Raw genomic sequence first — 15,469 nt, forward strand, 5'->3', positions numbered from 1 at the left:
GTACAAAGTAAACATTTTTTAAACATTGACATTTCAAACATCAGATTGGTAGCAGTAGTTTTAAAGTTTATACTAGTGAGTATTTTTCAAGGAAGCTTTCATATATTACAGTGTATTTGTGTATTGCACCTGGCATGGAATGAGAGTCTTAAAAAAAAAAAAGGTGTAAATTAAATAGTTTCACTGCCCTTCAGACAGGTATTGGCCACGTGTATTGATAGCTTTGAAATGTAAGGATAATATTTCTTTTTTGGATGTTTAAAGATCTGGGGTGTTTTTTCCTCTTCACTTATCCCTCCCTCATTATACATTGACCATTGGAGAATTTGTGAAATCTAATAGACCTAAGCTTCATGGCGTTCATATAATGTCGTCTTTTCATTCTCTTTGCTTATGCCATTCTTAGGAGCTTGTAGAATATAAAACATGCTAATATTTTGTTCTACATTAGACCAGGAGTTTGGACATAATGTCCCAACAGTAGGGAAGAACATCATGTATATCCTTGCAAGTTTAAAGAAATATAATGTACCACAGGGTACTTTCAGTTTTTTCTTATGTTATACCCCTTGTTTTGAAAAGAACCAAGACTTAAATGGTAGAAAATGGAAATGGTATTATAGCATAATTTTAATGTAAAAATGGCATTAACAAACTCTTTAAAGAACTTTCTCAAAATGTTTGGCATAAAAAAGACAATCCAAAGCAGAAAAACTTAGTTTCAAAAAATAAGTGTTCTGTATCGGGGGTTGGCAGTGTACAGCCCCGCAGACTGCATCCGAGTTAAACAGTGAGGATCTGTGCCAGGACTGGACATCTTCTAGCTGCACCACTGCCAGTGCCGCCTTTTTGCTTCCCCTGAGCTGTGGCATAAACACAACTTCTGCACAATGGGGAGCTGCACTAAGGCTGGGAAGCTGGAAGCTACATCCATGTGGCTGGCACTTCTCCCTCTGCCTTTGCCCCCAGCTTCTAGCTATGGCACAGAAGTAGCAATATAGGGTAATATATGGAGCTGCAAGATATCCCTAAATTGCAAGCGACTTGACTGCTATGTTTTGAGAAATTTATATTTGTAATTCAAACACGGATTCTTTTGACCACATGAAATGCTCTTCTGTTCACCTAAGAAGTCAATATTGAATGTAAAATTAGCAAGTCTGGCAGTATGCTTGGGGTTGTGAATTGTAAATAATGCTCACAAAGGGCAAACATCTCAGGTCTGTGTGGATGGTATCAGTACATGAAATTCTGTTATTCCTCCCTATCCAGAGCATCCCTTGACAGGGATAGTTAAATTTGTACAGTAAGAGAAGCTTAGTATTTAAGTCAAGTTTTGTTTTGAGTGGGAGGCCATAGTCTAAATACACATTCATATTTCTTGTGGCTTCCCATTTTAAGTGATTCATCAATCAATCATCTGGCTGAATTTTGCCTATTAAAACGCCATCTGAAAGTGGAGTTTAAAGTGTGTGTGTGTGTGTGTGTGTGCGCGCGCGCGCGCCTCCTAATTGCTATGTTTAAATTGCCTATAACAAACTATATTATTAATCTAATATTAAGTTGCAGTGCTCTAGTATTATTCTTTAAGGTATTTATTTGGTTTTCATTTTTTAGGTACGAATCTCCAGAAATTGCTCTAAATTGTGGAATAATGTTAAGAGAATGCATCAGACATGAACCACTTGCCAAAATAATCTTGTGGTCAGAACAGTTCTATGATTTCTTCAGATATGTGGAAATGTCAACTTTTGACATTGCATCAGATGCATTTGCCACTTTCAAGGTAACTTGCATACCAAGTTAAAATTACATATTTTTCCAATATTTTCAATATGTTACCCCAGATATTAGGTTAGTCATACATGGAATATGCATATAAGGACTGAAAACCAAATTTTGTAAAGCATGTGGTCAGTTAGCACCCTTCTGCTTTCCTGTTTCTTAGCAAATGTTCTACTATCAGGGTAACAGTTTTAATCCTAGAACTAAAGCTATATGATATGTATACATTTCTGCTATAAGCATGCAGTTTCTTGTGCCGATTACTTGATTTTGTTCTATGTTAAGGTGGCTTAAATAATTGAACTTAATTTATTACATTAGGGATGTAACTTTGTGTTGATAGAAACTTCAGCTGGCTGTAACCTAAAGCAGATGACCTAAAGCAGCAAAAGGATCAACATATAATGTTTACTTAGTAGTTTTCCCTACACTGTATTCTCTCCTGGAGACATGCATGTAGTTTCTTGCTCATGATTGGGGTCCCTAGGCACTAACCTGTCAAGCTGTTCAAATATATCTGTGAGGACTGCACTATACATAACAGATCATTTCCTAAATTGTGCTATGTGTTCCTCATCTATAGTCAAGAATCTGCAATTTCTAGCTTCCATTTTGCGTTTAACAATATATCAAGATCCCTAATTGAATTAATGCAGACTTCTTAGAGTCACCTGGAATTGTTCATTTATGTTTAAAGTGGCTTTTAAAAAATAAAAATATTGTTTAAATATGTACTTTTTCAGGATTTACTTACAAGACACAAATTGCTGAGTGCAGAATTTTTGGAACAGCATTATGATAGGGTGAGTAAAGATAAGTTATTTCAGACTTTAATTCAAAATTAAATTAATTCAGAGGTTAGCTTAGAATGTTTTCATGTTTGATACGTAACTTTCACTTGAGAGGAAAAAGTTAATGTTTCATTTATTAAGTTAATTCTTATGAATGACCCATGTTAGCTTATGTACAACGTAAATCAAATTTTGTTTATGCTGGTTTGTTTTACAGTGTTTAAAACAGGAATTCACTTTAAAACTCCAGCCTTTCAACCTAAAACACTTTAAAATGAGACTGAGACACGGTGATAGTTTATAAACGTTCCACTAGAGGGAATCCTTTCCTAATTTTTTTTCCATTCTCAAGGAGGCCTTTAGTTACAAAGGAATAGTTGGTAACTTTGCTCCACCTGCTGGCCAGTTCTGAAATTAATATGAGGTTAGAGCATTTAATAATCTGTGAAGTTTTGCATAAGCAAAATTCCCAAAAGAGCAAAGATATTTAAGTGTGTAAAAAGAAAGGGAAAAAAAAACTTCTAAAAAGGATTTTTAACAGTAATGACTTAATACTGAAACGTTTTTTCTCAGATTTCTAAGTTTTTATTTACATTTCTGTTACGGATCCCCCCCCCCCCCCCCCCCCTTTTAAAAAAATTTTTAAAGGAAGGTGTGTGTTTTTTGTGAGGAGTCTTTTTTTTTTTTTTTTTTTGGGGCCCCCCCCCCCCCCCCCCAGCTTATTAAAATAATTTGGAAGCAGAGTGCTTGTGACACTTGGAAAGGTCCTGATTTTTCTCTTCATTCTCCATTCAGTTCTTCAGTGAGTACGAGAAGTTACTTCATTCAGAAAATTATGTGACAAAAAGACAGTCACTTAAGGTAAGGTAGAATTAATTATTTACTGAAGTTTTTTGAAGTTATTTATTGAAGTTATTGAAAGTTTTCTAAGGGTCCCTCTAATGCCAGGGTGGACTGATTTAAGTTCTTGTAGGCTAAATAACTGATTTTAATCGCAGTTTAAAACAATAGTAAAAAAAAAACAAATTTTAATTTTCGTTTCTTTTAATCTTCATTGTGAATTTACAAGCAAGCATATTTTCATCAGTGTGCAGTCAGATTGGGCTCAGACACCTTGGGAACACACCAAGAGCCCGTCTTTTACAGCACAAGCCCATCTTCCATGAAGTGTTGTGGTGGAAGGGGTGGGATTGCTTGGAAAAGCCATAAAGGGGAGCCAGAGAGGTAGGGACAGCAGCACGAGACCCCCCTTTTTCCAGGTGTCATTAGAGGTTTTTTTCCCATGATAGTGAGGCAGGTAATCTCCTAATTCTTGGTTGTATCTGGTTAGATCAGAGGTTTTCAACCTTTTTGGGTCAGTGTACCCCCCGGTGGCCGGATGCGGAGAAGTGTAACTCTGACAGCTGGATGTGCAGTTGGGGAGGTGGCGCATGGCTGAACGTGGAGCATCAGCAGCCGCTGCGTGCAACCTTCCCCCACCCCCTCTTCCAGCTGGCTGGGCAGTGCCTGTGCAGCATGGTGCATGGCACCACTCCATCCCCGCCTGCCTGTACCCTCTAGGGTCATCTCAAGCACCCTTAGGGGTATGCGACAACCCCTGGGTTCAATGATGTTTCTTGATTGACGGCCTTATAACAGAAGATACTTGCTGATGTCCATTATTGAACAAATGCCAACTCATAAACATTTCCAGTTTGCATATGTAAGGGAGTCTTATTTCCTTGATTTCTTTTAAGACTAAATGATCATTTTTTATTATTTTTCAGTAATTTGCAAGAAACCCTTTTCCCCAAAGGATGAGACACCCCATAGGCATTGTGCAAATGCCACAGCCATCCATTCCTTAGAAAGCATACACTCAGGCTTATGAACAGAGTTATCTAAGGAATGAGTTAGGTTTGGTCCTCACAATACTTTTAGTGATATAAATATCATTAGGGGAATGTTTATATAATATCAAGTAGTACAACCACACTAGAGTGCTTACATTGTGATAAACAATGGCCATTTTAACGGTATATATCAATCTTGCATTCTGCTATTTTTAAGCTGCTTTGCACAAAGTTCAGGGCACATGTATGTCTGTAATCTCTTACCATGGCAGCTTCATCCTATGTATCTGCTAAACATCCATGCACCAACAAGCTGTATGTTGTGTTAATTTTCCTTTAAAAAGTATGAGCTAAGAGTTAAGGTTTTGTGCTACACTACGGTTGTGAGGAATCAGTATGTCCTATGTTACAGTACATAGTATATAGTTGAATGGGACATGGTGAGGGTTGAATGTAGCATGTGTGGGGTTGGTATATTAAAGATAGAAATGCTCACTGGATATCCATCTTAGCTTCTAAGTCTTTGAGTGGCTGCATGTTTTTGTTTAAGCAACCTTAACTATTTTATCTTACAGAATTTCCTTTTATTTTTTAAACTATATATTGAATTTAAATAGATTAGAAGATAAATACCCCAGGGCAGTTCCAGGGGACTTACAGTGGTATGTTTACCCCTTTCAACTCTGTAGCGCTTGTTCGGTAAGCTCTCTGCCACAGAGCTTTGGTTTTGGCTGCCAGTCTACATTGCAAGTCATGCGTTGACCCTCCTCCCTTCCTGCCCCATGCCAGCAAGCTTTCTGCTTCACCCCGTTTTCAGAATCCTAGATCTGCTCTTGCAAGTGTCTTTTCCCCTTAAATCATACATATGCTTGTACATAGGGTAATGACTTCTCTTGGATACCTCTAGACTAATAATAACTGTAGATGCAAGAGATAGGACAAAGCAATGGTCTTAAATTGTAGCAAGGGAGGTTTAGGTTGCATATTAGGAAGAATTTTTCTTACTGTGAGGATGGTTAAGCCTTGGAGCCAAGCTACCCAGGGAGGTTGTGGAAATCTCCAACCTAAGACATTTTAAAAAGCAGATAAGGTAGGTACTTGACTAGGATGGTTTAGTCAGGGATGATTCTGGCTTGTCAGGGTTTGGATTAGATGTTCTCCTGAAGTCCCTCCAAACTCTACTATTCTGTGATTAGATAACTATATAGAAACCGTCATTATGTTTATTTTGGGTAGGTTAAAGTGTAATTTTTTTCTTTTAAAAGCAAATGTAATGTTTTGAAATTGCATGTATAATTGTGTGACTGTATAATTAGATTTTTCAATGCGTTTTGGTACTTTGTAACAGAGTTGGAAATTTGAGGATAATCACATTTTCACAGACATCGCAGATAAGAGACATTTTACCTAGCTTTCATAGTATGGCGAAGTGGATTACTTCATCTATTACATTAAAGACTGCTTTTTGTTACCGGTTCTGGTGAAGTTGATTCTAAAGCCTCTCAGGTTCTTTTACCTAATTTGTAAATTTGAGGCAAAGATGCTTAGGGCTTTGATACAGTCTTTGAAAACATACCATTTTGTTTGCAATACTCAGAAGTATAGATCATAGGGATGATAGAGGAGCTGTAGTGAAGGTTGACAACCAGGATTTGCCTTTGCCTGGACCTTTAACACTTTAAAGCAAAAACAGTGGCTAACATTAAAACAACAAAACAGAAACCCAATTAAGAAAAGGGCTAAGTACTCTTGTAGGGATCTGTAATGTTATTTAGCGGTTTTTGTTCACTGCCAACATTTCTTTTTTGGAGGTAGAAGGTGCTAACTATAGAAGAGTTACAATTCCGGGAGTAGTATCTTAACCAATTTTGAATCCTTTTTGCACAAAAAACCTACTCAGCAACTTCAAAAATCATGTTGGCATAAACATTTCTTGAAGTAGAAATTCATTTTCACTGCATTCTTATCAACTTAAACTTTTTGTTTAATGGAAAATAAACATAAAATGACTCTTGCATTTCTCAGCAGTACTTGGTATGGGGGGAGAGGCAGGCAGTAATTTCAGTAATACTAAGGGAAAAGCAACCATCACATCAGACGTCTTTACTGTAGGAAAAAGCTAACTGGACTTGGAGTTGGGAGACCATCTGCTTGTTTTACCCCTTTACCAGACTGTTGTCAATTATGCTTTGTGGCCCTCGTGAAAAATTATTTTACCTTATCTGATGTTAATAATACTTCATTGTTCTGTCACACTTTCCACCTTTAGCTGCTTGGTGAATTGCTGTTGGACAGACATAACTTCACAATTATGACAAAATACATCAGTAAACCTGAAAATCTCAAACTAATGATGAACCTTCTACGAGACAAGAGTCGTAATATTCAGTTTGAGGCCTTTCACGTCTTCAAGGTATAGTATCAAAAAGCCATCCCCAAATGAACCTCAGTTAAACAGGTAATAAGGGCAGTCTCAAAGGACAAACTTTAGCGTGGCTTTGGAAGTAACTTGTGTCATTCTATATTTTTTTTTAAAGTTTCTAATTCAGAAAATGCTTATGCTTTTTGTAGTTATTTTCTGTGTAACACACCTCTTGGAAAGCAATAGGGAAAAGAAGAGTGCATGATATCAGAATTTAAATGGACACTTTTGTCTTGCTTAATCCCAGATAACACTGGAGGGGGATGTTTTAGATTAGAGAATTTAAAGCAAACTAATCAATTTTGAAAAATCTTTATCTTGCAGATGAGGTAAAATAAAAGCAAGTTCCCGTTTGGTTTAATAGACTAAACAAATGATTACTAAGAGGCTGGGAATTTGGTTCCAGGCAAAAATAACACTGCACAAAAATAACACTGCACAAATCTTATACCATTTCTGGTGCCCCTTCCCTTGATAAATAATAAGAGGGATATAAATTAAATACTAAGGGAAGCAAGGAAGGAGGCTCCTTATATGTGTATATGGAGAGAAGAGGTTCCAGAAATGGTGTTAAAATGGTGTAAATAATAATGTACTGTTTTTGCACAACTTAGTTCTGCAGTTCCTGAGTTCTTGCTACTGGCTGTCATAATGAGTTTGTTCTTATTGGGCCTTTAGTTTCTAAGTTTATAAAATATAACGTTATTTTAAATTACTTTTCCTAAATGTTCTGTTGTTTTTTTGCATATTATACAGATATTTGAATAGATTGATTAAAACATTTATCATTTTAAACCACTGTCCACTTAGTGGCTTGGCTGAAGTCTTCTGTTTCATGTAGCCATATTGAAATCTGTTCTTTTATTGCAGGTGTTTGTAGCCAATCCTAACAAGACACAGCCTATATTAGATATTCTTCTAAAGAACCAGACCAAACTTATTGAGTTCCTCAGCAAGTTTCAGAATGACAGGACCGAGGATGAACAATTTAATGATGAGAAGACGTATTTAGTTAAACAGATCAGGGATTTGAAGAGACCAGCACAGCAAGAAGCTTAATTTCCGATAAACCCCTAAAATATTAAACCCAAATTCTGCATTTGCTGTTAGATATTCAGCATCAGGCACTCTTATCGATTCATGAGGAACATTACTGCTAATCTGCTGTTCAGTGAACGGTTTTTGTTTTTTCTCTCTCCCCTTTTTTTTTTTTTTTTAGTCCAAGCTGAAAAACATAGCTGCTGCTTTCTTGCACAATGTGGACTTTCTTGATATTTGTGTCATTTCAGAATTCAAAGACACTGCTTGTTTTAGAAGTCCTGAGAAAAAGATTCTAGGTTCATGAAAGCAAACATATAGATAATAGTTTGGTTTAGAAAAGAAGGTATTAATATAGTTAAGCAACAGGTTGCATGCTTGCAAATCTGATTAAATCTGTATGTTTGCACTTATCTTGTTTGAGATATGAGCACAATGTGATCTGTGCATACTTGGCACCATAGTATAAGATTGTATGCCTTGATTTAAAAAAAATGTGCAGTGCTTTATTTGTAATCAAAGGGGAAATGTATCTCTGATGTGAGCTTACTGGGATAAACTCATCTTGCAAACAAACTGATACTGAAACTTCGCAACTTTTAAACGAACGAAATAGCAAGTTTCATAAGGAAATTGTATATATGCCTTTCACTGCTTTCTAGACTTTTGACATGATTTGATTTTTCTGAGAATTGACTCATAAACTTGGAAAAATGTTCTAAGGGTTTTGTTAATTTTACTTTGAAAGTATTTCAGACAGTAGAGCTAGCAGTGACACTTTACATTTCATTTCAACAATGCTTGCTGGTTTCTTTTGTATATAACTCCTAGGCTGCTCATTTCTTTAAAAATATGATTTAATTTGTACAGCAGAGGAATGTTATTGTATTAGTCTGTAACTATTACCTAATATTGAGTTTTGCAAAATGAATGCTCATGTGTAATTGAATATTTCAGATCACATGGAAATGCTGATTTAACCATCTTAAGTACTGCAGCATTAAAAGGAAAAGAAATCTTTGTATTCACTTATCTAATAGGGTGCCATCAATTAGGGTAAGCTAAAATATAGAACTGGAACCCTTTAAACTATATTCTTACTGGATAATATTGGCCTTACTCGCTTAAATTAGCAGTATGTTCAGATCTACAAATGGTAAAGATTATGTTAAATTAACATCAATTCCCCTTTCTTCTGGGAAAACTACAGTGTCTCTTTTTTGCTTATAGTAAATAACTCAGCCCAATAGTTGTGAAAGTAAATAATTTAATTCCCTTTGACTTCAAGAGAGAGGATTCCTGGATGTCCTAGTGATAACAAGATAATTTTATTTTGTCAAGTTCTCTTCTTTAATGCTGCAAACTATCAGTATTTATAAAAGAAAAAAGAAACAACTGATTTTGCACCATGTTGGTTTTTGTTACTGTGACCACACAAAAAGATCTTCTAAATATCTAAACAATGCTATTAAAATGTATCTATTCATCTTATAGTAATGCTAAGATCACAAGTAACCAGTTTATGGATTGGAGTTTGAAAGTTCAAATTCTGCATGGCTGAATCCGATTGAGAATGCTGTAAAGTTGTTCATTGCTTCTTGTCCTCTTGCCAAGTGAAATATTTCAAATCAGCAAAGTGAAACTCCTAATAGACATTTTAGTTAATTTTAAAGCCTTCATGAGGAAAGTCATAATAGCTCCAGAAAATTGGGTATTTTCATTCTAGTAATACAGAATTGCTCTTAGCACTGTAATTGGTCGTTTTAAGGTTCTTAATCTTTCCTTTGCAAACCCATTCATTTTGTCTACTGAAAGGAAAGCAGCTTAATCTTACTGAAAATTTGAGAGATCTGTTTTTAAAATCACTTATAGGCAAGCAAATTGGCCATGAGATGGTGTTATAGTTCAGTACTAACAGTCTATTATATTTTGGTTTATCGTAGTTAAATGGAAGAAAACATTATTTGCCAAGTTATTCTCCATAACATGTAAGGCTTCCACTTTAGAAAAATGTAGAAATGCTGAAGATTTATATATGTAAAGAAGTGGGGGAAAAAATGAATTGGGGTATTGGTTTTCTCACTCTTCTGTTGGGCCTGAGAAACAGTGGATAAGATAACTTTTTTAACATGTGAAAACATTTGAATGTTGGCATTCAAGAAGTTGTATTTAAAGATCATTTGACATGCTATTCATATTAAAAAGATTCTGTTGTTCTGGAAGTGGTTTCTTCTCATCTACGTGAAGGCTTAACAATATATTACTAGAAGTTATTTAATGTGAAGTTGTTTTTTGTTTGGTTTGGTTTGGTTTTGGGGTTTTTTGTTTTTGTTTTGTTTTTTTAATAGAGATGTATACAGTTGTAATTCTGCTTCCATGAAAGCATTTCATTTCTCCGGAGAAAAGTACATTTCTTATCAGAAAATCTGGCTGGCCCCCTAATTTAAATTGAAATAAAATTTTGAAGAAAAACGATTGTGTGTTTTATTGTGTGCTTGAAAATGTTGAGGTTCACCTGATGCTGAGCCCTCACCCCCTTACTGCTGTAAAACCATATGCTTTGCACAACCTCGAATCAGAAAATGATGGTCTCGTAGTCGGCTAAAAGCTATTTTTGAGGAACAAAGGGAGGAATGCAATACGAAAGAGGCATTAACCAATTAGCCTGCTTTCTCTGATGTTTTTTATTACAAACCCAAAGGTTGATGGGTCCAGTCCATATGCCAGCAGTGACTTAATTTTAAGCCCTTTTTTTTTTCCCCATGTTTGGGAAAACAATCAGGTGACGCAGTTTTGTTTGGGTTTTTTTTCCCCTCATTCAAAGTAGCACATGGTATTACCACTAAGTGCTTGGTATTTTTACCCCTTTCACATGAAACAATTTGTACCTTTCCATGTGCATTTCTAATATATAACATGGCAAGGTAGTTGCGGCTTACTCTTGTCAGTCTGCTAAATTTTTCTCATGCAGATAAAAGGCCTGGAGGTGTTAGTAACCCAGTTATTCATGGTTCCTCTGTTTAACTATAATTAAGATAACTTGAAAAATGGGGGTAGGTAATTTTTTTCTTCTGTATGCAACATATTCATGTTAAATTTAAAGTAATATAATAGAGATCTTGCTCAACTATGTACACACATTTGATCCTATACACTGATGTTCATTTTGTTTTACACAGGAGTTTTGTTTTACAAAAAGCCTTTTGTTTTACAAAGGCTACCTCATGTCTTTCTGAACCAGTCAGTCTCTAATGTGCCACTCTGCCCTACTCCTGCCTGATTTTGTTTTAGTACTGAACTGTTTCCTTGAAATACAGCCTTTTGTAGTGATAGAGTTACATGTGTGACTCTTAAAAATGAGTGGTTGACTTCTTAGGTGTCTTCTTGAAAACTTTGCATGTGTAGAAAGAAGAAGTGGGGGCGGGGGTAAGGGGAGAGGTAAGAGGCTTTGTGTTATTTTTTTTTTTGGATATATTGCCTTATGCAGGAACGCTAAGAGTTGGAATAAAAGCTGCAGGTGGAGCACATTGCAAATGTGAAGTTTGTTTTCTGATGTTTCATAGGTAAGAAGGTTTCTCATGTGAATGCTTTGTATGTTTTACATATGTAGCCTCAGTCAAACTGGCATTTACTACCTGACTGGGAGAACAAAATCCCTTTCAGGAGCTCTAATAGGGATACTAGTGGGATTCTAGCTGTAGTGTCCTGCTTCCAGTGTGTAGACAGAAGTCTGCTGATTGTGCTTTTTCCTTTTAGGTTTTATGGTAATAATATGTTTTACGGTCTCCTTCCATGACCAGTATGTGCCACACACTGCTGCTACCTCAATCAAAACCTTTTCAGTAAGTTCACTCTTGTTCACAGCCTTTGAAAGAGTGAGCTCATAGGAAGAAGCTTTATCTTTATTTTATCCTGCTCCCAGACTGGCTTGCAACCCAGCCCATGCTATGGCTTCTCTGAGCATTCCTTTATTATAGATACTGCCTTACCAGTTCAGGTACTTGACAATTATCCAGTCTATGAAGACTTTCCTATACCAGGTTATTTGAGCTTGATTGGCATCTGATTAGGTACAATGGCTCTTCCTCCTTTGTGGCCTTCTGTTAGTCATTTCTGTGCTTCAGCATGCGTTTCTTCAGAGCTTTTGACACTGCTGGGGGCACTCAGTATTGTTTTCTTTTGGCATTTAGTATATTGCAATGCAAGATGATGCTAGTATCTTGGGTAAGAAAATACTGTAATTACCCAAATCCAAGGTAATTTCAAATTTAAGATGACCCCCGCCCTAATAATTAGGTTCTATCTAATTAGATTGTATACATGCAGAAATAACAAATGTGTTATTTTCCATATGTACAATATAATTAGAGGAAGATTATCTTAAAATTCATCCCCCTGCTGCTGTGGTGGGGAAAGTAGCGGGGGGGAAGAGGCAGACCCTTGCCCCCTGTCTGTCTGTGCCCTGTCTGCTTTGCCTGTTGCACCTCCTCCCCCGCCTGAACTTCCATGCCTCTGCCTGCCCCCTGCCTCCCTTCCCCCTGTGACTGCCCCTCTATCCCTTGAGCCTTGTGCTTGTGCCTGTCCCCACATCCTTGCTCCCTTAGCTGTGCCTGTCCCTCCCCAACTCTGCCTTCCCCTGTTATTGTTTGGCTGCCCCCCCTCCCCCTTATCTTTTCCTGAGCTCTGCTCCTTGGCAGCAGCAGAGGCCCTGGTCCAGCCACAGCCCAGCTGGAGGGACCAGAGCAGGAGCAGAAGGTAAGGGGGGTGGTTGGCTGGGGAGGAGGGAGGCTGCACAGTCTCCCCTGCACTCCCTCCAGGCTGCGCACATGGGTCTCTTCCCCCTTGTGGTCCCCCCCCCCCAAGTTCTCCTGGCTGCAAGCCCCTCCCTCAACAAATGACCCATCACAGCCCATGGCTGGTGCTCAAATCCAAGATGGGGCTTTTCTCCCCATGCTGATTAGCTAAAAAAAAACCTCTCGTCTTGCACTTGAATAAATATGGTATTTGCAAATCTCTTAGAATGGTGTCTTTTTACATGAACATTTCTCTTTATTTCAGCTTGTTTTTACTATGAGAAGTTGCTGGTTATATTGTTTATAAGCATATGGTCAAAACATGTTATAGGTCTTATGTTTCTATATCTACCTATTTTCATGTAGATTAAGTAACATGAGGCTGAATGCTAGGAGTGCAATATGAAAAAGAAATAAAAAAAGGCAGAAAAAGAAAATTGCCCTAAAAACACCATAGCCTCTAGGGTAGGAAGAGGGGAGTTTGGCGATCATCAGGTAAACCCCGTACGCACATGTGACTTCACAGATGAGGTACGTACCATTTACTGTGTCATCTATTGTAATGGAGATATGTACATTTGGAGTTTTCACTTAACTTTCTCAGCTATATGGAAGGAAATAGTTGGGTTGACACACTAAAGCAGTCATGTTATTAGATTTTAGTTATAGCATTTATTCTCAGCAAAAATAGTGATGTTTCCTTCATTTTCAAGCTGAGTGACATGTGATTTCTGGCTGTACATGCCAGAAAACATAGTGTGTTGTTTTCCTGCTCAGAACATGCAGTCTTGACAAGACTGAATTTCTGTGAACTTTTTATAAATTGAGGTTGAAGATAATGAATTTATGACTGGCGAATGAGTGGTGCAAAGAGATACCTAGGCATTCAGTCAGTATGCCAGTGAAGCTGAGCAATGCCTCTAGAACACACTGCTGGGATGGCTTTCCTGTAGGGAAAGCATCGCACACTGAACTGTGGCACTAGTCCAATTAGTGTCACTGTCTTAAAGCATGGTGATGTGCTGTTGATATGAAGGATATTTCTCTGTATGCCTTCTTGATTGTAAGCTGATTTAGAAGCACTGTCACATAGTTTAAAACCAAATGTGAGTTTTTGTGCATGGCTCTTGCACAGAAGCAAGAGGGGGGTGGGGGGAAAGTCTTCATACATTTTAATGCGAGTAACTTATGTGAAAACATCTTTTTGTGTGCTGGTTCCAGCAAGTCATAAATGAAGGCTTTAAACAGAGCTATCTAGTTTTTGTTTTCCAATGATTTTTAGGCAGGAAAACTAAATGAACAGGATAAATGAGTAGTTCTTTCACTGCTTGTGCCTCTTGCTGAGCTGTTATGGTGGATTCCTTTCCATTTTGTTTCTTTTTTGTTTTTGCTTTCTGGCACCTTCAGGGTCAGGGATGTTTTGCTTCCCATAGCGAAGAAAACCAGAAAGACCAAAGTACTCGGGCATTATTAAAATCAACAGATTTATTTTTTTAAAGGTGAAACTTGTCCTCAATGATGCCTCTTATTTAGATTGGCAGTGTCAAACATATGGCCTATGAGCCAGATACAGCCCTTGCAGCTGTATGATCCAGCCCATGGGGCTCAGACTGACCCCAAATCCTGCATGCAGCTTGTGGAGCCAGGCTGATGTGCAGGCTGGAACTGGTGCTATAGGTGCTGCATGCAGCCTGTGGGGTTGGCGCAGCTTGCACGCTGCTTGCAGCACCCCCAGACCATTCCCAGAGCATTTGCTTCTGGGCTGGTTCAGATCAGGCTATGCTGAAGCCAGTGTGCAGGGCTAGCCTAGTGGGGTGCCATGTGCTGTGTGCACCCCCTGTGCTGTGGACAGCATGTGTAGCCAGTTCAGCCCTGCATACCTCCTGCAGCATACACATGCCCTGTCCAGGTCTTGCATTGCAGGGAGCGCACAAAGTCAATACAGGGCACATACTGTGCCCCACTGGACCAGCCCTGTGTGATGGCTCTGGCACAGTTCAATCCAGACCAGCCCCCTAGGCCACATGCAGCACCCGCATACCACCTGCAGTGCAAGTCCCTGACCAGGGCTGGCACATGCTACACATAGACCAGGGGCTGGCATGGGGACCATGCTACATATATGGCTGTCCATAAATGGCAAGGCTGATCCAGCCTGCAGACCAGCTCCCCAGCACTTACCTGGTTCACAGGTCCAAGTGAGTTTTACACCTCTGGTTTAGATACTTGAAAAATATGAATATTGATAACATTCTAACATCGGAGCAAATCAACACAAGCCAAAAATACAGATATTTCAGGTTTTAGATTTGGCTCAGCAAACAATTTAAGTAGCCCTTAAGGCAATCCCTAATTGGAAAATTAGTGCTAGTACTGCAAAGCACCTGGTTGTACAGTGGTGCATGTGATGATCTCTGTAAACAACTGACGTGAGTAAACCAGTTCCTATGAGGTCGTTTTTCAACTCGTTAATAGATCTTAAAGAATTGTGGAAAATATAATGATATTTAGGCTTTTATAAAACTCAGTGTGATCTGTTTTCTTTGCAGTCTGGAAGATTTGACACACTCGTGTTAGAGGCAGAAGTATTTATAAGTATTATCTGAAAAAGGCCAATCTTGGAAGCAAGAGAAAATTTGAAATGTTTACTAATTGTGTCCCATCTCTGAGTCACCTGGTTTGGATTTAATTCTGTATCTTCCTTCATATTAGGCAAGAGACTCCAGATTTGGGGAGCTTAAAATCAAAGCAGGATTAGAGCCCCTATTCTAGTCTCTAAAACAGAACACTTTCTATCCTCCCCCCCCC

The 15,469-nt window shown here is 38.0% G+C and overlaps 1 protein-coding gene across 1 annotated transcript in view; it reads left to right on the forward strand.

Moving 5' to 3' along the window:
- CAB39 (calcium binding protein 39) overlaps positions 1 to 10,141 on the forward strand; it is a 47,032-nt gene extending 36,891 nt beyond the window's left edge. Inside the window, exons 4-8 of the mRNA XM_019503679.1 lie at positions 1,618 to 1,786; positions 2,529 to 2,588; positions 3,372 to 3,437; positions 6,678 to 6,821; positions 7,701 to 10,141. Of these exons, the coding sequence (XP_019359224.1) occupies positions 1,618 to 1,786; positions 2,529 to 2,588; positions 3,372 to 3,437; positions 6,678 to 6,821; positions 7,701 to 7,889 (628 nt within the window). The 3' untranslated portion in view covers positions 7,890 to 10,141. The remainder of the gene's footprint in view (positions 1 to 1,617; positions 1,787 to 2,528; positions 2,589 to 3,371; positions 3,438 to 6,677; positions 6,822 to 7,700) is intronic.
- The last annotated feature ends 5,328 nt before the right edge of the window (positions 10,142 to 15,469 follow it).

Source organism: Gavialis gangeticus, unplaced genomic scaffold, assembly GCF_001723915.1.
Source record: "Gavialis gangeticus isolate Ggan-Ray unplaced genomic scaffold, GavGan_comp1, whole genome shotgun sequence".
Taxonomy (NCBI): domain Eukaryota; kingdom Metazoa; phylum Chordata; order Crocodylia; family Gavialidae; genus Gavialis; species Gavialis gangeticus.